We start from the raw sequence: 22,336 nt of genomic DNA, 5'->3' as shown, positions 1-22,336 counted from the left end.
ATTTAGCTCCCCTTCTCCTTTCCTGCTTCCTCAGTTCTCCTGTGGGAGCACCTGAGGCATCTGCTCCAAGGAAACTAGAGCGATGTGGATTTTGGACCACACTTGCAGAGGGAGGATGCTGCTGCTGGCACAGAGGTACCTCTGTGACACTCAGGAGCAGAAGTGGTGCAGAGAATGCCAGGGACCTGGAGAGGGCTGGAGGGAGCCGGAACGTTGGAGTTGGCTTCATCTGACACTGTTCATTTAGCTATAACTAGTAGTGGGATGGAAACAGTGCATCTGCCGTGGCTGGTCATGGGTATAAGTGGAGGCAGGGGGCAAAGTGTCAATATGGAAGTAGAAAAAAAATGAGTAGTGGCTGTGTGCTTTTTGGAAGCCCCCTGGCTATTGAGATCTGTCTGTAGGGCAGTCTCCAGGAAGGAAAGCCAAGTCCTTTGCATCTTCGATGGGGCCAGATAGAGAGGTCTGGGGAAAAGAGCTGCCGTCTCCTCATCATCTCTCCCAGGATTGGGGCACACAGTATTGCTATTCTGACCACGCAGGCTTTCACCTGCGTTGTGAGGGTCTTGCAAAGAGATCTGGTGCTGGGTTATTAGTTTCTGGTACTGGTGAGGGTGCGTGCTTGGAGCTGAGCACCGCGCTCGCCGGTGCCTGGGCTACACGGCCACGGCGTTTCCTGTGTGCAGGAGCAGAGCCTGGGAGCCCTGCTGCGCTGAGGGTGACCTGGCTCTGCCTGCAGCTGCATTGCTGGCCTGTCCCGAGCCCTCACAGCAGCCCAAGGGACAGACAGGAGAAACCCAAGTGAGATGAGCCCTATAGACCCCAGCCCACTCTCTGTGGGGTCAGTTAGTTTCTTTAGTGAGGATGGCTGACAAGTAGAGATGGAGATTGGATAATCATGCATCTGCCTCTGTCTAAAGTGGAACTGCACAGTAGATAGACAGAGATGGGACGAGGGCCAGAGCCCCAGAAGGGAAAGAAAAGCCCAAGTTTCCTTGGAAAGGTTACTGCAAGCCTGCCTATTTCTCAAGGCTGCCTAGATGAAGTGTCCCATCTGTTTTTCTTGAGTTTTGCCATTTAGCTCAGCCTGGAATGATGGGTGGGAGATGGCACATGGCTGAATTCAAGAGTGGGAAGCAACTGAAATAGTGTGTGAAATGCCAGCATCGTGTTTGAGGAGGAGGAAAGGAGGGCTGGATGGAGGGAAGCGGTAACAAAATTTCCGCTGTGCAAAAGGGAGTGAAGAAGCTGACCTGATAGCTGAACAGTGAGTTGTTAAAGAGGGGGAAGCTCGAACAGGAGAAAAGTTGTGGCAATTGAGTTAAGAAGATTGCAGCTGTGCAGAGACAGGAGAGGGTGTTACCAGAGCAGTGATAGAGAAGTTAATAGCTGTCACTGCACAGAGAGTCGGAGAGCCACATCCCGTGTATAGGAGCCTGCGTGCACACAGGATGTCACAGTTTTGTTTGGCTTCTCATCCGCTTTGCTTTCCTTTGCCCTTAGCGTGACAACCTCTTCCTGGGACGCTTCCCAGACACCCTCTGGCTCCTTGGGTGGAGATTTTGAGGCACAGCTGGGACATTAGGAAGTTTTGCCGAGCCCCAGCCTGAGTCAAAGGTGTGATCCTACCTGTGCTCCTGTGAAGCCCTATCCTGGACCTCTGCCAGCCCCCTGGGAGCAGCTGCCTCCAGGCATGCGAGTACTGTGTAGTGTCTGCCTCACTGGGTGTACTTGTATGTGGTGTCTTGCTCCAGCTAAGGGGAGTAAAAATCAAGTAATCCTGCGCTGAGCTGCCCCAGGCTATATCAAAGGTGAGAGGATGACTCAATAGCCACAAAAGAAGGTCTACTCTGAGAGGTCTGTCCAAGAAGCTTGAACAGGATGGAGGAACAATTGTTAAGCCAGGGAGCAGGTCTGTGCCTTATTCATTTCCCTTTTCAGGGCTGAAGAATAAAGCTGTGCAGAGGAGGCTATTTCTAGTAGAGATCTGATTGCACACCCAGCTGCCATGCTTTTATTTGTCCTTATTCCTGCAGGTATTCCAGTACCCCAAGGCTTCCCTTTCCAGAGAAAAGGTGCTCCCAATGCACCAGAGCAGTGTTGATGGGGTAGAAGACATGTCCATGCTGGGAGATCTCCATGAGGCTGCCATCCTGCTTAACTTGCACCAGCGCTACCAGCAGGGCAACATCTATGTAAGTACTCGAGCTGGGCCATGTCCCTTCTGGTTAACAATTCTCATTTGTCTTGGGGACTGCTAGCTTGCCTGGGAAATACTAATTTTAGCCTTGCTTTCAGAGCTTTGTTTCATGTGGTATAAAAGGGAATTTTCTACCTTCTGCCATACTGGCTTCATCAGCCTTGGAAGATCTCAGCCCTGCAAGAGAGGCCTCCTAAACACTTCCTAAACACAAACATTCACCTCTGGGTTTTAGGGCACTGTGCTGCTCCATGTCCTCCATGAGTGTCTGTTTTACCGGTGGGAGTTTGCATTCCTTGCGGTTGCAATTCAGAGGTCTGGCCAAGCAGCCTGGAAAGTGGAGCAGAGCTGCTGAGAGTCCCTGCAGGCCTGGAAAGACAGACAGACAGCTGCTGCTGGGCAAAACCAGGAAAGCAAAACTATTGCCTTGTTCCACTTTTACATGCACTTGTGCCTTTTTCTGAGTCACTCTGCTCTTCTTGCATGGATGACTACTCAAAGAATGGGAACAGCAGTTTCTGACTCCCATCTTGGGCCCACGGGAAGGGGGCAGGTGTCAGGAAAGGGCCATGTGAGGACCAGGACACGCTGGCACCGCGGCGGCCACATGCCGTGGTGAGACGCGGAGGGGACGCGGGCGGCACTGTACAGGCTGCCTCCCCCTTCCCTGCCCGCGTCCATTCTTTAGGCATGCCCAGAGTTTTTCGGATTATGGCAGAAAAACTGCAAATCTCTGGCCGTGTTGCATAGCAACTGTTACCAGGGCAACACCTGTATTCCAGGAAATGATCAATGTAGTGACCCGGTTTCTGAAACATGGGGGACTGAATTCTTTTTCTTGGTTGCTGTGGGTCCCGGCTGCCTGCTCTCTGTGTAGCCTTCCAGACCTGCCCTATGAGGCAGCGCCTGCCTGCGTGCACACCCTGCCTTGGTGGCCCTTGTCCCCGCTGCCCTTCTTGACCTGCATTTGTCAGCTCTCTGCCAGTGACCCCTTCGCTGTTTGGGGACGCGCCTGCCATTCCCTTTTCCTTGCGCCTTGATGCGTGAGACAGGATTTTGTCCCTTTGCAGTCCGTGCCTTGCAGCAGAAGTGGCACCGCATCAGTGCAGTGACAGTGTCGCAGCAGCCTCAGCTCCCCAGACCTTTCCTCTAGCTCCAGCCTGTCACTGCTCTTCTTCAACTGTGCCTTCTCCCTTGGCATGTAGAGGTGTTAATGTTTACATGCAGTGACATATTTTGGCTGTGCATGTTGCATGCATCTCCGCTGTATTCCTCAGATCTGAATTTTTTGAAGCTTCATGCAGGGACCTGAGCCAAGTACCCAGCATGCGCAGCACTGGGAGAAGCCCCCGAGCAGGGCTGCGGGCCCTCTCTTGAGGTGTTCACACCCCGGTGTACGCTTGTGCAGCATCTGCCCTGGAGACCCTCAGTCCTCGCGAGTGCTGTTTTGCTTTTCTGCAGTGCCGATGTTAATAACGTATATACTTCATCGCTAAATACTAGTTTTTGCCATATCGCAGCTGCATGTGGCTGTCAGTTAAGCAGAGGCTGAGCATGTCAGCTGCAGTGCCACCTAATGACTCGCAGTATCAAACGTGAATACCACAAACAAACATTACAGGGGTTCAGCTTATTTAATATCTTCCTAAATGGGCTGCAAAAGAGCAATGTAGGCTAAATGAAGCTGAATTGAGCACAGTTGTACCTATCAATCTGAACCAAAACCACCTGGAAGAAAATCAGGTCATAAATGGGGGCAAGAAATAACACCAATTTCTGGAGAACAAATTCTACAGGAATGGCTAACCTGGGAAGCAGAAGGCATGGACAACTGGGGAAGCACAAGTATTAAGAGGGCTTATTATCATTCTTTTTTTTATGACAAAAGGTTGTCACTGAGAATTTGGAGTGGGCAACTGCTGTGAGGAAGCACTGTTCAGAGCTTGGGGGCATCCCACCACAAGCAGCTAGGCCAGTAAGTGCAGGGAGAAGCATACCTAGACTGGTGGGGATACCCATAACTAATGTGTTGCAAGAATGCTGGCAGTCTGAACAGTACTATTTGTTTTCCCAAGCAATGCTATTCCAAGTTCTACCAAGCTGTTTCAGGAAATGATATGGACATGGCAACAGCCTGCAGCGTTTAGGAGTACATCCTCCTCTTTCCTCCTTGCAATTCCTATATCCCTTCATAAAAATAGAACTACCATAACACGAGCGAGGTATGATGAGCCTGGGGGATGTACAGCTACATTTTGTGTGCCGTGATCACTGCCTTGCCTACCTACCCAGGTGGGACTTGCTGGCCTGAGACATAGATCTGCCACAAGGCAGAGCAGGACAAGCTCTGCCCGGGTGTTCTGGGCAAAGAGTGCTAAAAGAAGGGCTGGCATGTGCATGTCTGCTGCACAAATGCTACTGCTGTTAGAAACTGGAGATAGAAGTCATCTATTGGGGATTGCAGGTGATGGAAGCTGCATTTGGGAGAGGGAAAAGTTTCCTCAAAAAATCTCTGAAATGGATGGCTGCAGTGGGAGAACTATTGGAAAGCGTTGTGGCAGAAGCAGTAATGCAGGAGACAACAAAAACTAGAGCGGGTGTGCAAAATAAAATGTCTGAGAGGAAAAAAATCCTCCAAATTCTAAGAAAAAGATTTGGATGGGCTTGAGGTCATCTCTGTCTTGCAGTCGCTAGATGATATGTGTAGCTCAGCAGGCTGCACGCTGCTTTTTTCCTGGTCCGTGCTCTTTCTCTATCTCTTCTTCATTTCCTCCCACTTGTCATTTGCTGCAGATCATTTTCTTTCTTATGGCTCTAATCACTGATGATTGTTATTTCTGCCTATGAAACTTCATGTCTGGGGGTCCCTAGGACTTGCTCTCTGGTAGCCTGTTCACACGGATACTGTTGATAATGCAATTAGGCCCAGGTGGTGTTTCTTCCATGGTGATGTGTGGCTGCTGCTTTCTTAAATGCTTAAATGCATACAACATCTTATCAGTCTGGCTTCCAGCTTGAGATTTGGGCACTGCAGTGTGGCCTCTGGTTTCATTTAGGAGAGAGAAAATCCCTTTCTCTTGCTACCAGGTGTTTGGTTTGCAGCCTCCCTGATGAGTTCATGTAAATCCTGGTATCTGCATGTGATAATTAATAATTCGTGGTTTGGAAATAATTCTAGGTGTTGTCCCTGACCAGAAGGCTTGGCAACTATTGCAGTGCTGTAAGTGTCTCCTCTAACACTCCTGGTGAGCACGGATGTGCTTGGAGCAGCACAGTCCATGATGCACAAGTCCTGCAGAGGAGCCTGCAGCATCAGTGGTGGAATTTAAGTTGGATTTTTACAGGCCTGTTGAAACCCTCATGTACAGGGTTGCTGTTAGGAGTGAGGTGGCACCATTGCTCTGAACTACAGCTCTGAGAATAACTGAATTTGAGCTGGTTGGCTGAACCGAAAAAGTCGTGCCCTGAAAAACAGATGAATTTCCATCTGACTTATTCACAAAAGCAAAGTACAGAAATTAGATATTAGGCTTTGGATATTTTACTTTAAACCTTGCTACCTCTTTTTCTAAATTGGGAAATTTTCTGAAGAAGCATTTTCAAAAGAAAATGTTTAGAAAATGTAAAACCGTTGTGACTTGAAATCCTGAGTTTCAGCTTCAGCTGTCAAGTTTAATTTTGCTTACCAAGTGATGTGAGCTGCTCCAAACAGCATTTTTCAGCAAAGAAAAAGTGTGCGTCCCTGAGTGTGTGCCACCTTCATTCAGGAGCTGCTCGAACCCTGCTAGACCCCCTTTTCTTAGGACCACGGCACATATAAAAAGTGTCTCCTGGCCTCAGTTGCTCCTAACTCTGCTTTTCGGCTTCAAGCACGGAACAGGGCAGCTGGGTAGGAAGACAGTTTTGTCTCTTTTTTAAGTTGTTTAAGCACAATTTCCATCAAAGACAACAAATGAGGAATATTGTGAAACAGTGAAAGTCATCCTAGCCCTTCCATACCTGGCCGTGCAGCCCCTGCCCTGGGGCTTGACGCTTTTTGCCCAGTTGGGAGATCACTGCTGAAGCCCAGCTTCCTCCTTCAGGCTTTTTCCCTTCCCCATCAGCTGTTTCAGAGTCTGAATTTGTCACAGTTATTTTTCCGGGGGCTTTATTTCCTTGCTGTGTTTTGTTGTCTCCCTCAGACAAACATCGGCTCTATCTTGGCCTCAGTGAACCCCTACAAGCTCATCCCGGGCCTGTACAGCGAGGATGCCATAGACCGGTACAGGCAGCACCGCCTGGGCGAGCTGCCGCCCCACATCTTCGCCACGGCCAGCGAGTGCTACTGCTGCCTGTGGAAGCGCCACGACAGCCAGTGTGTTCTCATCAGGTCAGAGACGGAGGATCCTGCTGTACCTGGGCTGTGTCGCCTGACTTGCATCCACTACTTGGTTTGCAGTGACACCTGCCCAGATGTCCCCATCTTCCTTCCCTCCCCCTCGCCCCTGCCTGTGGCAGCAGAGATGCCACGTTGTGTTGATGCCTGCAGGTCACTTCTGTCGCTTCTCTGCAGAAGGTGGCCATTAACGCTCTGTCCTGGGCCAGTGAATGGAGCCTCTCTTTTTCTTGACAGTGGAGAAAGTGGAGCTGGAAAGACAGAGAGCACCAAGCTGCTGCTGAAGTTCCTGTCAGCCATGAGCCAGACCTCTGTGGGAGCCCCTGTATCCGAGAAGAGCACTCACGTGGAGGAAGCCATCCTGGAGAGCAGGTATGGTTCACCTCTGCAGGTGCCACAAGGTGCCCTCCCAGGGAGCCTGGTCAGTCTGTGCCTGCAGTATCTGCCTTCCACAGCCATCATATTTCAGGGAAGATGTTTACACTTGAGGTCTCATGAGCCTGGGCATAGGTTGAGCAGAACCTGAGAAGTGTTGCTTGGGGGGCTAAATGCATGCCACAGAAACATGCTCTGGAAGCTGAGGTCCCACAGAGATGCTTCAAGCTAGCTGCTCTTCCAGGGACCTTTGACTTCTGCTCCCTTCCAGCAGCAGCATGGGGTTCATGGCAATAGGAGGGTTATTGCTCTAAACCAGGATTTGGATTTATCTTTCTTGCAATAACTCATCTCTTTCTTGCCTGCCCTGCCGTGTGAAGTACTACCCTTGAACAAGCTCATTAATCACTGTGTTGTCTGCTTTCACATTCTCAGATCCATGTCTCTTGTGGGTCCCATGGTACATTGACCTATGGTAAAGGCACAGGGGACATAGATAACACCCTTTGCTGCAGGGATAATTGACCTAGTTCATATTGTCCCAGTCTCCCAGAGTCCTCTTGGTTTTAGCTGGGCTCACAGGGAGTCTCTGCCACATTTTGGCTTTTGGTGTCCCCATCTAGAGCTCTGCTTTCTCCCAGCCTCCACTGGTTCACGTCAGCATCATGTCCTTTCCCCAGTGGTTCTGCAAGCTGTTACAGAGTGTGTATAATGCTGCAGCTGGGAGAGCTGTGCACCACTTGTGAAAAACACAGCAGCACTAAGCAGGAGGCTGCTGAGTTACATGATAGTTGAGAGACTGTTGTGGGCTGCTTCATCCCTTGTAGGTGTGCAGATTTTACAAGGCATGTTAGCTGATTGGAAAAAGCTCTTAAGAGCAAGACAGTCAAGACTCAGGATCTGCAAAATCCACCTTAGGGCAAGTGGCTTAAGAAGGTCAAGCTTGCTTAGTGGTTAAGCGGTGCCTTGACTGTGATCCAGAAAGCTTACAATGACACATTTCTTATCTTTCAAGATCCCACAGCTGGGAGGTGAATTAGAGTAAAAGCTCACAACCTGTTTCAAATACATCTCTAGTGCTGTGTGAGCTATCTCTGTTCACATCCAAAAAATAGTATGTCACCTTTGGGAAAAGAAGGGAAGCTGAAGGCCTGGAGCCAGAAGCTGCTGCCGCTCCTAATGAGTCTACTTGATATGATTCCTGTTCAGCTTCGCTTGCTCTACTGGTGGCCGTCATTGGGTTAGTTCATGGCAGTTTTTCATCCTTGCACCTTGCACCGTGGCATGTATCTGAGAGCAATGTTGGATTCTCTTTGTTTGAGACAGAATTATAAACAAAAGTTATGTCACTTTTGGTCTATTTACTTCTGTGTTACATTGGTCATGCTTGGTGCATTTTCAGAAACCAGGCCCTGTGAACTCCCTTTGCACTGTGGATGTGGTTTGCTTTCTTTCTTGGAAAGAAGGAAAGCCAGCATCCATTAGTCCATTAAAAGTGCTGTTCTTGATTCCTGTAACTTTCAAACCTTTTTGTCAGAATCTTCTATACAGAAACCTCTCTAGAGGTTATAGAACTGTTAGAACAGTTCTATAGAACAGTTATAGAACTGTGTGGCCCACACAGGCCACTCTTGTAGGAAGACTGTGAATCCTTGCTTGTCAGGCTTTCAGATTAGGTTAGAATCAGATAAAATTCAAAACCGAATATTTTAATCCTGGATTCAATGTTTCAGTTTGAATGGTATGGGTTTTTCCTTGGTATTGTGTTGTGGAACTAGAACCAATCCACACTTCAACTCACTATTTTCCATGTTGTATGAACGTGATGATGGCAGGAAGTTGACCAGGAAAGTTACTTTAAAAATGAAATGAGTGAGTTCTTTAATTCATTGTCAGTCTGAAGTTATTGCAATTTATTTTCTGAAGTATTTTATTTTTGAATTGGAAAGATGTGGTGCTCTCTGAAAGATTTTTCAAATGTATGATGTGTGTGTGTGTTCAGCTTGGAAACTATCTGGCTTGTATCAGCCTAAGCAAAATTTAAGTAATAACAAAGGCTTGTGTGTACCAAACAAATTAGTGTAGTACTATATTTCTCTCTTAAAGTGGAAATGTTTACCTGCAGATTTAGGAGATGGCTTGTATATTTTCAAACGTAGAAGCAGAAATGAAGACCTGTGTGGTCAAAAATGTTTGTCCCAGACGCCTGAGATGTTTGTCCATGAAAACCGAAAAGCACATTTCATTGGATGCAGCTTTATTAAGCGCACAGCCTGGATGGGTCTTGATGCCTTTATTTCCCAAAAGCCACGTTGGTGGGGAATGCCCTAGACAGGGTGAACACCAGCTGCCCATACTGATGAGGGACTGATTTAATTAACTCCAATCCCAAAGGTTTAAAATTTGACTAACAGTGTGTTAAATTGCTCTTGCCATCCTTCCTTGCCCTTCAGCTCTTCCTGCTTGTCCGACCTGGTGCTGTGGCAAATTAATCTTGCAGGGCAGTGCGGACTGTGCAAATGGCAACAGGCTGGGTCCTGCCTCTGTTGCAGCGGTATCACGTCATCGCTCATACTGTGATTGCCTTGTTTCTGCAGCCCTATTCTGGAGGCCTTTGGGAATGCCAAGACTGTTTATAACAACAATTCCAGCCGCTTCGGCAAGTTCATCCAGCTGCATTTCTCTCAGCATGGACACATCCAGGGAGGGCGAGTCACTGATTGTATCCTTTGCTACGGTGGACCAAAAATGGATGGAGTGATCAAGATGAGGAGGAGCTGGAAGTGGGTCAGGAAATCTGAAGGAAGTTTTTGTTTTGTGGATTTGCAGTGCCTATCCGCTGCATCTCTAGGAAACTCCTGACAAGGCATTTGTTAGGCATATAGTTTGACTTTGAAAATTGGCAATCACGGCACTTAATACTTAAATCCCTAGAATCTGCTACACTGGCAGATCCCTCATTAATTTATTGCACTCTGTTCTTTTTTTTTTTTTCTTTCTTTCTTTTTCCAAGATCATACTATTATGTTATAGCTATCAATGAATTAATGATTTAGAAAAATGAGACCATGTTAAGAGTCAATATACTGTGCACTGTGTTTGGATGTAGAGGTACAGTTACAGCTCCCTGTATTAGGCTGCCCCATTCAAAGTGGACTTTGAAACGCGGACCAAGGAAGCCTGGATAAAGTCAAACTCGTGCCATCCCCATGTGCCCACGTGTCCCCTTCCCAGAAGCTCTGACATCTCCTCTGTCTACATGAGGCATCTAAAGCTGCCCTGTCTATACTGCTTTATGCTGATGTTCAAGCCTGCTGATAACTGAAGCCACATCAAGTTCCAGCGGAGCAGCAGCTGGATGAATTTACTATTGTTGTAAATAACAGGCTTTGATTGCTTAGTCCTGCTCTTGGTGCTGTCAGTAGATTAAAGATAGCTGTCTCCTGCTGAATCAATAAGAACCGATGTGACACTTGCTGTGTGAAATATAGACTTTCCGACTAGAGCAGCCTCTCTGATGTCTCTAGGTAGTCCTGATGTGGCTCATCCTTTGTTAGGTTACCCCACTTTTGCATAGGTTTCTGATAAATCTGACCCTCTGCTTTTAAATATTTCTTTAGTGCATAATAGCTCCCTAGACAGAAGGGAGCTAGACAGGAGGAGAGAGGAGAATCTAAGATGATATTTGGGTCTATCCTTTTCCCCTTTTGAAAGTGTGACTTATTTAGTGATTGGTGACTTGTTTTGGGATTCATTCCAATATACATAAAAGATTCTTTGCCAGTTGTCAGGAAATCTGTCTGTGCGTCACTTGAATGTTTTCTCCTTAACTTGTTGTTCAGATTTGCTGGAAAAGGTAGGTATCATCTCTGCTGTCTGCTGGGTGAGCCCTCTCCCCATAGCTTTGGGGGAGCAGTGCCCAGTCACCTCTACTGGATGATGGTGTCTCCATCACAAGGCAGCTGCACAAGCTTTTTAGGTGTCACTACTGCAACCCTCCCAAGGAAGGAGGGAGGTACAGGAACAACATTACAAAGCTGGAAGCAGCACCTTTGTTCATTGGTCCTAGTCATTTACTTGTATCCTAGTCCTCTCTATCTTTGCAATTGCAAGTTGCCTTTCCCTTTCTACTGGCTCCTTCTGCATTCTTTGTTTCAGAACAGGGTGGTACACCAGAACCCTGGAGAGAGGAATTACCACATCTTTTATGCTCTGCTAGCTGGCGTGAGTGGAGAGCAGAAAGGTAACTTCTTTTTCTGCAATATTGCTTTCTCAATCTTCTTTTCAGGCCAGCAAATGCAGCCGTGGTAGGTATAAGTCAACTGGATCATGGATGTTTCTGGTACTTGATATAGAGCTTTTCCTTGAAGACCTTTCTTCTAGAAGGGTTGTGGTGGGTTTTTTTTTGTTTGTTTGTTTTATTGTGTTTTTTTCTTTTTCTTCTTGCTGAGCACTGAGTGGTTTTTTTGTTTTTTTGTTTTTGTGGGGTTTTTTTGTTTGTTTTTTTGTTTTTTTCAGAGACTTCTGTATTACGGCTCTTTGAACTCTTTCCCTCTCAAGTGGTGATATCTAATTTAGAGCCTATTACTGTGTGCATACAATTAAGACTACTTTTTTGTGCACTTCACAAGACTGAATTTTATCTTTTTGTTTTGTTTTGGTGAGTCAATTCAGTATTGAAAAAATGCTTCGGTGACTTTGCAGTCACCTTGGAATTGGACTCTTCTGAATCAAGCTGTGAACCATCTACATGCTCTGTCACCACCCACCCTCTCCCTCCCCTTTCCCAGGGCATTTCACTATCCAGGTCTGGCTACTGTGGGATACGGAATCTGTTCAGGTGAACTCCCTCTAGGATGAAGGTGCCCACTGTTTAGGAGGACCAGGTTCACAGAAGGAAAAGACTGACTGCTAAATAAATTGCTGTCTTGCTCTCACCTGACCTCCTCATCCTCTGTTGCAGAGAGCCTCTCCCTCTCTGAGCCAGAGAGCTATCACTACCTGAACCAGTCTGGCTGTGTGAACGATGAGAATCTGAATGACATAGAGATGTTCAGAAAAGTCATGGTGAGTCCTGCCCTAGCTCCTTCTGAGCTTCTTTGACGCAGTACTATGGGCTAAACATATTACAGAATCTAAATTCCGTAGGTTGAATCTAATTGCTCTAAGCAAAACCCTGGCTGTGCAGTGAGTCTCAAATTATGGGCTTGAAACATAAGCAGTGCTTGGAGAGTGTTTTTAGCATGCAGAAGTTAAAGAATTTTGAAGTATTCAAGGATTAATAACAGTCTAGAATGATGGAGATATGGGGAGCATGAACTTTGCCCTTCCCCATGGTAATTCCTGTGAGGGGGAGCCATCCATGTCAGACTGATCTAGAAAGCCTCACATGATCCTTAGAAGAGAGCAGTCTAGCTTAAAGGTAGTGTTCTCCAGAAGTGGTCTGATAAAGCTGTGCAAATGGCATATATACTGCACAGTTTTCTATAGACATGCGGCACGTTACTAGAGGTTATAGATTTAGCAGGATGAATATACAATCTGTACTGTTTGATAAGTGATGTACTACAACGTAGTACAGTGATGTACTGAAGGTTTTAATAAGGTATATAAAATTAGGTTGGTGAGAGTATTTAACAGGATATCAATAGCTCCTACTTATAAAATACCAATTAAAGGAAATAAGTGTCTCCTGTATAGCAGTTTTCAATGCAACATGGCATTTATATCTCAGTTGAGAAGAAAAGTGGACAAAAGAAGGGAACTAGAACCATAGAACCATATGACAAATACATGAAAACTGTGTTCTGGCTTGCAAAGTTCTTTTATATCCCCCCAAACTGGGTAAGATTCACTAAAGCAGAGGGAATGTAATGATTAGGCAGGTTTGTGCCACACTCGTGTTTTAACTTCTGTTTCTAACTCTTTAGCAGCTAAAACTGAAAGCCTGACTTTAAGTCATGCTGCATACATCTTTACTGTTCTAAGCTAAAATAAACTAAGGAAAATATAGATCTGTCCTTCAGGGAAGATAATGAGGCAGGAGGTGGAAGCAGGCCAGTGACATCTGTAACCTGTATTGCCAGCTGTCAGGGATGATTGCTCCCTTGAGGCATAAGTACATTCCTCCTGCAAAGGACAGGCAGCAGCAAAGTCCAGCCTGAGGACAGGGTAAATACCCACCTTAGTTGGGTATGTTGCAAATGAAAGGAGGGAATGGGAGACAGTAAAGAGCACTGACAGATGCGCAGTTGAAAGGGGCTGCACCTTCTCTAGTTTTTTCTTTGTTTCTTGGTGACCACTATTCTGACTTTTACTTTTATGTGGGCTGGGCATGAGTGTTGTAGTTGCACTGTACTGTGGCTGTATGTATAGTGTATAGCCAATTCTAACCATATGATTTTGCATAGACTGCCATGAAGGTGATGGACTTCAGCTCTGAGGAGATCCGAGACATCTTCAAACTTCTTTCTGGCACACTTCATCTGGGAAACGTTGAATTTATGACAGCTGGAGGGGCCCAGATTACAACGAAAGCGGGTAAGTGGGACCTTAACAATTTGGTAGACCATGCACAGTCCCATAAACCCCCCAGCAAAGTTGACTCCATCATCCTTTATCCCTCTCATTCCCCAACTCTTAGCGCCCTTGCCAGAAGATTCCCAAAAGTTTAAGTGAGCAAAGGTATTGCTGCAGGATGCATGGCTGCAGAGCACCAGCGTGGTTTAGCTGAGCCATGGCCCTGTGCTGGCTTTGTTCTCCAGGATACTTAGAGTCCACAGTTTCACAATTTGTGATTTGCATTGAAAGAGCAGGAAGAAAACAGGATACACAGGAGTTTCATCTGATAATGTCCACTCTGTTACAGATATCCAGTTTGAGTTGGTCTCTTGAAGTGAATCTCTAAAGAGACAGAAGCAATAAATATTTATTAGAAATGACTCATGTTAACTGCGTCTCTTACTGACGACCCCCTTGCATCCCTGTTATCACCTCTTTGCACCAGGTCTCCTGATGACTCTGGTTAAGTGCAGTCATTCAGCCCAACTGAATTTCTTCAGTGAGAGGATTAACCAGTGGTTTGCCAGCTCTCACACAGCCAAATATTTTTGTTTAAAACAACAATCTATATGAGAAAGCAGAGCAGAAATGACAAACAGTTAATTTGCTTGCTTAAGTGTCTAGTAATAGTCCTCTTCCTTCTGTGGGTCTAAAGTACCTCAAAGGTAGGCTGTAGGCTATGTTTTTTGCTAAGTATTGATTACTATGTATTTTGCCTGTTATACAGTTTGACTTTATAGATACAGTGATATTAAAATATAACATCAGGAAGATAGATTTTTTTGTGCATAGAATAATTAAAAATATATTAGAGGAGTTATGGAGCACTTGAGCCATATGTGTTTCTTCTCTCTGACTGGGAGTCTCTGTCCTTGTTAATGCTCATCCTCTCCAACCTTCTCCCTTTTTCTTTTTGTAATATGCTTGTATGAAATGGCCTCTTTTCAGTGGTGGCCACCAACAGAACTAGAGGAAACGGCCGGAAACTAAAGCATCAAAAGTTCCATAGGAACTTAAGGAAAAATTTCTTAACAGTGAGGGTGACAGAGCACGGGAACAGGCTGCCCAGAGAGGTTGTGGAGTCTCCTTCTCTGGAGATCTTCAAAACCCGCTTGGACACAGTCCTGTGCCACGTGCTCTAGGTGTCCCTGCGTGTGCAGGGGGGTTGGACTAGATGACCTTTAGAGGTCCCTTCCAACCTTAAGCATTCTATGATTCTATGAAATCATGTATGTCTAATTTTAAACTAAATTGGAAGTTATTTGAAGAAGAAGCTCTGTCCTGCTTGTGGTCTTGTAAACATTGTTGGAATGTAAATAATAATAATATGATATAGTGGTTCATCTCATAAAAAGCTAGCACTCTCAAGTGTGGTTCTGGGTAATGACAGATGAGTATAATATCTCTTTTGACAGAAGTTACCTTTGTTCTTGGGAAGACTTTCCTTAAAGCATTTGCAAAATCCATTTCACACCTTGTCTGTGTGTTCCTCCTTTAAACTATCTGTTGGGTTTATTTAAAGAAGAATCTGGTAAAGATAAGAGATTACCATTGTCTTGCTGTTGTCTTGCTGTTTTTTTTATAGTTCTTTACCGGTATTCAGTTTGTATCTTTTGTCTTTTACAAAAAGCTCATCTAGCCTAGATAGCAGCTAGCTCAGCGTGCTTCTGCCAGTATGTGGGAAATGGAGTTCATATAAATTGATTGATATGTTTTGCTAGCCTCAAGCAATCAGTGGTTTAGAGATTTCTTAAGCCAAAGATTGCACCTTGACTATTATGCTATGGCAGCCATTAGTACAAGTACTGTTTAAGTGTGAGAATTTGTGGATGAATGTGTTCAGATACAGGATGCCTCCAGGATCACCTGAATACATTCAAGCTTAGCTATCCCATGCACAGACTGCACTACTGTGCCTTCAGCAAAACACATATCTTTCAATAAATATTTTGATGGTGCTGAGCTTTGGACAGTGTTTTGCTCTTCCTTTTGTCAGCAGGAAAGCTGCCTTAGGCTGCAACACGTAATGAGAGTTGACCCTGACTAGGACTGGATGTGTTAGCTTGCAGCTCTGGGCATGCTGAAGAGAATTAAAGGGCAGTGCTTTTTTTGCTGATGCTTTGATACTCATCTTAGAGCTGAGTCCCTGGGGTTTCCATGCTGGCAGTGCATCGATCCTATGTGAATGATGAGAGTCCATGCAGGACAAAGTCTCTCCTTCTTTCCTAGTGTTGAACATTGCCAGTGACCTCCTGGGCTTAGATGCCTTCCAGCTTTCCGAGGTATTGACTCAGAGGTCCATGATTCTGCGTGGAGAAGAGATCAGCTCCCCTCTCACTGTGGAACAGGTAAGGGCCTGGGCTGCTTCTGTGCAGCTACCTCTCTCGATCAGCATGGGGCAGATGTGATGTCCGTGTGTGCCTTGTGAGAACTAGGGGCAGAAGAAGAGAGAGCAATTCTTGTCAAAGACAGAGCACCACACACTGGGGAAACGGCAAGGACGACGCTGAGCTTGGGTGATGTGGAAGTGCTGGAGTTTGGAGGGCCTGACTTCTGCACAGAACAAACTTAAGAGCTGCAATGAAAACCAGCAGGACAGCACCTGCTGGGAGCTCTGCATCGATCTTCACGTGACCAATCCCTGGCTCAGAGTTGTGTCTTAAACTTCTGTAAGAAGTATAAACCCAGTCAGTACTTGGACATAGCTTTTAATACATGATATATTTCAAATCAGTCATGGCAGCAGTCTGCCTTGGATATGGCTACTGATATGGTTTGCTGGCAGCTAGTACAGGGTTCTTCTACTGGTGGTCCACAGTGGTCTCTTGATGAGTTGTGTCCAAACCAGGCAGGTAGTGGCATTGTCTCATGTCACAACACAAGACCTGAACTCTGGGGGTTGTGTGAGTGTGACTGACATGAAAGTGTTCCAGAATGTTAGAGGCCAATGCAGTTGTGATACCCATGTATTGTGTTAACTTTTGACTTAAATCTCATCTGTCCCTCTTAATGTACGGTTTTCATGTAAGAACTACTTTAGAGTAGAGTCTGGTACCACTTAGGTAATGTCATCTGATCTGGCCTGTATTATTCTCCAGACTGCTACTGGGCAATGTTGCTTCTGTCTCCTCTGCATCTCCAGGCCCTCTGTCTCCTGCCTTCTACCATCCACTGAAGTTTAGGATTTTCTGTTACACCTCCTAGGTGCTCAGCTGTGTTCTCAAATCTTTTGTCCTCCTTTGCTAATTCAGGTCCCACTGTTGCCTCTTCTGCTGTTTAGACTTTAAAGGATAAAAGGAGTTAACTTGCAGCGGGCAATGCATGATGCTGGTTTCAAATCATCTTCAGTCTCAAGGAAATGGTCATGCTCATATCATGTACAATAACTTTTGTGTATGTACCAGACAGCTCATCAAATGTTTGTGGAGGCTGTATGTGTGCATGCTTTTAACTGCAGAACTCCCAAGTTATGCTTGATTTACTAGAAGATAAAAGCTTACACACAGTTAACACAAAACATCTAGCAGACAGTACGTTGTTACCCCACAGTAGCTTGGTGTGTATCTGTACAACAGCAGAAGAGGACCCAAAAATGATATGCTGAAGGCCTGTATTGCTTGAGCCAGTCCTGCTTATCTATTAAATTACTTTGTGGTTCATTAAAGTGATGTATTTCAAGCATAGCTTTAAGTTTACAGTGTCGCTGATCACTTGAGAGCACTCTTGGTGTTTTAGGTCCATGCATAGATAACACTATAGAAAATTTTCTGTCATTAATGAAGTGAAAGATATTGGGAGAGAAGAGATACTATTACTAGACGAAAAAAAGTGTTGTGGCATAGCAAAATAAACATACGTAATGGAAACTTAGGCTGGCATGGCCTACAGAGGATTATCGACCCAACCCCTACGTTCTTGGAGAAACTAGTGTTTTGAGGCTTTTTCTGACAGATGTCTGTCTAACCTTTCTTGAAATTTCTCATGGAGAGGATTTCGTGGCCTTTTTAACTATCCCGTGGCAGTAGCTCTAGCTGAAAAGATTTTCCTCATATTTAAATTTCTTTTGCCATCCCAGCTGTCCACTTTAGAACAAGCTTCTCCTTATGTGAAGTATCCCACTTGGTGTACTTGGTCCCACTTGGTTCTAAACTAAACAATCCAGTTCCTTCAGACTTTCCTCATAAGTAATTTTCTGAACCTCTTCTTTTTCAGCTGTTTTCTCCAGTTTTCCCACATCTTTCATGAAGTAGGGTGCCCAAAATTGGACACAGTATTCAAGCTGAAGCCTCACCTGTGCTCATTACAGCAGAGTAGTAGCTTCTTGTTGAGGATGCAAGATATTACATATCTGGTAACAAATTGCAAACTAAGCTTTGCCTTTAAGAAACAGCATAGATTTGTCATAGACTGTGATCTGCTATCGCTGCCTGACCTTTCCCTGCAATGTTGCTGTTGTGACAATTATTTCTCAGCCTACCGTCTGTGCTGTGTATCCCCAAAATCTGGTTCCACCATTCTTCTCCCCTGACTGTCTGTGCTCGGTAGGACATCCCGTGCTGTAGCAGTGCCTGGAGATGGTCACAACGCGTGCCAGAGACGTGCTGTGCAGCCCAGTGTGCAGTTGGAGGACACAGGAGAGTCTCCTGAACAGAACTTTCCTTCATGGCACAGCTAGTCCCACTGTTCCCACTTGCAGACCCTGCACTGACCACTCAGAGCTCTTTGAGGCCCCGCACTAGAACAGCTACAGAGCAAGCTGTTAAGGAAAGTGGATGCTACTTTTGAGCCTTAATCACCAACTAAACCGATGACACTAAACATTGGGCCTGTAAAGACTACTCCTGTGTAAGGACTGCTCCTGCCTAGGCCCTCGATATTGCAACCACCTATTCCCGCTGAACTGTGGGAACACGGTGCAAGTGCTGCCAGGAATTTCTCACTGTGTAACTGTCTCGTTGGCTGCTGCAGCTTTGACATTTCAGTGCATTGAATGGATGAACTGGGCTGAAGGCAGGCAGGCCTGGGAGGATGAAAGGAGCCTTTGAGAATCTCATTTGAGCCATATTGTGGGGAAAGCAGCTTTGTTCGCTTACAGCTAGATGGGGAGGTTCTGTTCCTGGAAAATGAGCCCATCTTACTATGTAAGCACACTGACTTGGCTAGAAGAGCATTTATGCTCCCACAGGAGTGGCACTGAAGGCATCCTCATGCCAAAGTAATAAAATAGTCCATCTGAGGAAGACAAGAAATGCCCAGAAAAAGCCTTCATGCCTGTGCTTCAAAATACTCTCTTCTCTGGAGAAGGGAGGTTGCTATTTGCAAATTTGCCACGGGCCTTGAATTGCTGGAGAGAAGTCCAAGGGGCTGATTTTAGTGAGGCTTTCATGTGGGATAAAGCAATCTGAAATGAAAGTTTTAGGATGCAACTGGGCCTCGGTTACAGAGTATGCATAGAGGTACCTCTATTCTTGGGAGATGAAGAGAGAAATGGTGAGACTGGATAGAAAGTAGGATCTCGAAGGCTGAGCACCTCATGAGCTAGCTGAGGGAGGTTTTGGAGGTATTTGGGCTGTGCCCTAGCAAAGCAGAACAGGAGAAAGGGTATTATTCAGGCTTGTAAAACTGGAGAAGATTAAGATGCATTTAGATATCTGTCATTGCAAGTCTGGCCTAAAAAGGAATTCCCTTGATGCAAAAAGTGTAGCAGAGTAAACATCAATCTGCAATGGATCTGAGTACTGGGTTTATCTAAGAAATGATGAGATTATAGCTTTTATCGTATTGGTTATTTAACACACTCACTCATACCCCCTGTTTCTGTAGGGTTGCATTCACTAGGTCTCAACTTCCTTGCCCATCAGATTGGCTGCTGTTGGTCCAGGAAGGTCAGGTAGAAAGCTGGGCTGGTTCATGCTTGCAGTTACCAAATTGGGCATTCACCCCCCATACCAACACACACCCTATTATCTGTTACCTGTTACTGTTCACAATTTAAGATTTTTTTTCCACTGTGGGGATGAGATGTAGGATCAGCTCCAAAATGGTCTCTCAACTCCTGGCTTCCTGTAAGGTGATGCTGTTTGCATAAAACTTTTGAACAGGATTTTTTCAAGGCCAACTCTTGGTGACAGAGGACTCTCCTAGATCCTGCTCTGCTAGTTTTTGACAAACTGAGCTGGCACTCATCTTGACTGCTCAGCTAGGAGTACTGAGCTGAGATACCTTGTCTGTGACTCCAGTGTTGTTTCAGGTGACTACTGTAGGCTGTTAGTCATAAGATATTTTGCCACCTCCCCTCCCTAGACCCTGCTATAAAATATGTCAGTGATTTTGTTACTTCATTCAGCTTCTCAAGTTCACTTCACTAAAGGCCAGACCTGGTACATCTGTGCATGGCTATTTGCAAGTTTGAATGTCAACTGTGCATAAATATTGTGCAATGCATAACCAATATAGGAGGCTGAAGTCTTCAGGTAGGAACAGAGCGACCTGAAGTTGCACAGATATTCTTGGTGCTCCTTTTGCCCCTATTCTCCCTGTAACACCTTTTTTCCTCTCTGCACATTATTTACAGGCATCAGACTCCAGAGACTCTCTCTCTATGGCATTATATTCCCAGTGTTTCTCATGGCTCATTAGCAAGATTAATACGAAGATCAAAGGCAAGGAAAACTTTAAGTCTGTGGGCATCCTGGATATCTTTGGCTTCGAGAACTTTCAGGTCAGGATTTTGTCTTTTTCAGGATGGGTTGGTTTTGGAGCGGTCATTAGATGTAGGAAGTGTGGTAAGTTTGTGTCCTATTTGGGTTAGCATAGCCACTTCCTTTTAGGAGCAGTGGGATATATTCAAATGTCAATTTCTGGTACTCTGTTCATGTAGACTGATGTTCAAGTTCCACTTTCTGACATGAGCCTTAAGCAAATGTGTTGTGATAGGTAATACTGATTTTTTTAACTTGTGTTTAAATTAAATGTCTGACTTCTACATGCAGATTCTTTGGCTGCATCTGTTCTGTCTTTTTTTGTGCTGAGAATCCTGTGTGCAGTGCTTCTGATGGTAACTGGTGAGGGATGTATGTTGAACAGCTATTTTATGACTCGGATATTTCACAAGAAGAGAAAAAACAGTGACTAACATTTAGGGAATTACATTTCTTTCTTCCTAAGAAGAAGAGATACATGACTATCTTTAACAGCCTTTACTAGCAATTAGTCCCACTGCTTTAAGCTTTCAGGAAGTACAAAAGCTGTTTTTGTGGTCAGTCTTCCCATATTGTCCTTCTCATAAACATTTGCTGCCTCTTTGCTCCCTGACTTTTTTATAGGCCTGCTGCTGTCAGGAGGTTCTTTTAAAGACTGGGGAGAAGAAATTTAAGTTTTATAATCCGTATTTCTTCTCACAGGTGAATCGTTTTGAGCAGTTTAACATTAACTATGCAAATGAGAAGCTGCAGGAATATTTCAACAAGCATATCTTCTCCTTGGAGCAGCTGGAATACAACAGGTGACAGAACGAGCCCCTCTGGCCTTCTTCCTCTTCCTCTTCTGTGCTGTCCAGTCCCAACTGCTACAGCTGGAAGGGCAACTCAGCCTTGCTGCTGCTCTGTCTCTCTAAGCACTACCCATGTGTTATTTGCCATTTTAGATCATTTGTCTTCAGGCAAAAGCTGTCTTCCCTGTAGCATTTTTAACCCTCTGCTGTCATATGTTTTCAATGCATAATCTGAGTCCAGTCTCAACAAAATGTTGGCTTAAGTGGGGAATTTTGCCTGACTTCTAGTCTGAGCAGCAAGCCTTCCCTAATGTGCAACATGCAAAGCTGAGGTATGGTTTGCGTTTCCTGAAAAGTTGTGACCCTTAACAAACTAGGTTCACATTTCACATCTGTAAAGGCTCACATGCTCTGCTGTCCAGATAACGCCCTCCTCTTGTTCCTGCTTCATCGCCTTTCACTGAGTGCATTACATGCAAAATCAAGCCAGCCTCTTCTGTCAGTGGCTAAAGACAAGAGTATACGAACAGCTGCATGGTCAGACTAAAGCACTGTCCTCTCTCCAGTAGCAGCCGAAAGCAAATGCCCAAGTGGGAGTATAAGAATAAAACAAACATGTACAATACTTCTTCCTAGTGTTCTCCCAATTTCCTACCACTTTCAGCTTACAAAGTACCTTAGTTGGCTGTGAGCTCATGTACATAGTAAAACCTTCCATGGTGTCGTCTTCCATGGACTTTCCTAGGCTCTCCAGAAACTCATGTAAATTTGCAATATCCACAAATGCTATGGCAAGGAGTCCTATGTTCATGCACATACTGTGTGAAGACCCATCTCCTTTTGTTTATGCTGATCATGGCTATTGGATTCATGTTCATATTGGCTTCATGAACTCCTAGTTCTTGTGTTGAAAGAGCGAACCATAATCTCCATTTGTTCCCCTTGTGCCACTGTTGATGTTATCAACCTCTATTATACTTTACCCCCCTATACACATAGTGTAGCTTTGCAAAATAAAAACAAAACAAACCTTGAAAAAATTGAAAATTCCCCCAAACTTCAAACTCCAGATTCTCTTTGTTTTCTCAGCTGAATAGGATCCTGGGCTTTGTCTCAAGACAGAACACAGTCACTTAGCTTATTACTGACTTCAGTGATGATTTAGTTAATGCAATGTATTGTTATTAGGGAAAGCCCCTAAAAGTGTAGGATGGTTAGATATCAGACAGCTTTCTGTCCTAGAAATTCTTACATTGTGAAGACATCTCTTTTTCTCAGCAAGCACAGAATTAAATTAGGCTCTATTCTGAGTTTAAAGAGGATGGGGCATTCT

The 22,336-nt window shown here is 45.1% G+C and overlaps 1 protein-coding gene across 1 annotated transcript in view; it reads left to right on the top strand.

The window, feature by feature from the left end:
• The window catches only part of LOC104566030 (unconventional myosin-X-like), an 87,515-nt gene that overhangs the window by 17,970 nt on the left and 47,209 nt on the right, over positions 1–22,336 (top strand). Inside the window, exons 3-13 of the mRNA XM_088540360.1 lie at positions 2,037–2,195; positions 6,382–6,569; positions 6,813–6,947; positions 9,548–9,672; positions 10,793–10,806; positions 11,109–11,193; positions 11,914–12,017; positions 13,361–13,490; positions 15,741–15,859; positions 20,086–20,232; positions 20,915–21,015. Of these exons, the coding sequence (XP_088396486.1) occupies positions 2,037–2,195; positions 6,382–6,569; positions 6,813–6,947; positions 9,548–9,672; positions 10,793–10,806; positions 11,109–11,193; positions 11,914–12,017; positions 13,361–13,490; positions 15,741–15,859; positions 20,086–20,232; positions 20,915–21,015 (1,307 nt within the window). The remainder of the gene's footprint in view (positions 1–2,036; positions 2,196–6,381; positions 6,570–6,812; positions 6,948–9,547; positions 9,673–10,792; positions 10,807–11,108; positions 11,194–11,913; positions 12,018–13,360; positions 13,491–15,740; positions 15,860–20,085; positions 20,233–20,914; positions 21,016–22,336) is intronic.

The sequence above is a fragment of the Tinamus guttatus genome, unplaced genomic scaffold (genome assembly GCF_059628265.1).
Source record: "Tinamus guttatus ecotype Peru unplaced genomic scaffold, ASM5962826v1 Tinamus_guttatus_pri_ptg000060l, whole genome shotgun sequence".
In the NCBI taxonomy this organism is placed as follows: Eukaryota; Metazoa; Chordata; class Aves; order Tinamiformes; family Tinamidae; genus Tinamus; species Tinamus guttatus.
This window is presented reverse-complemented; position numbering and strand designations above follow the sequence as displayed.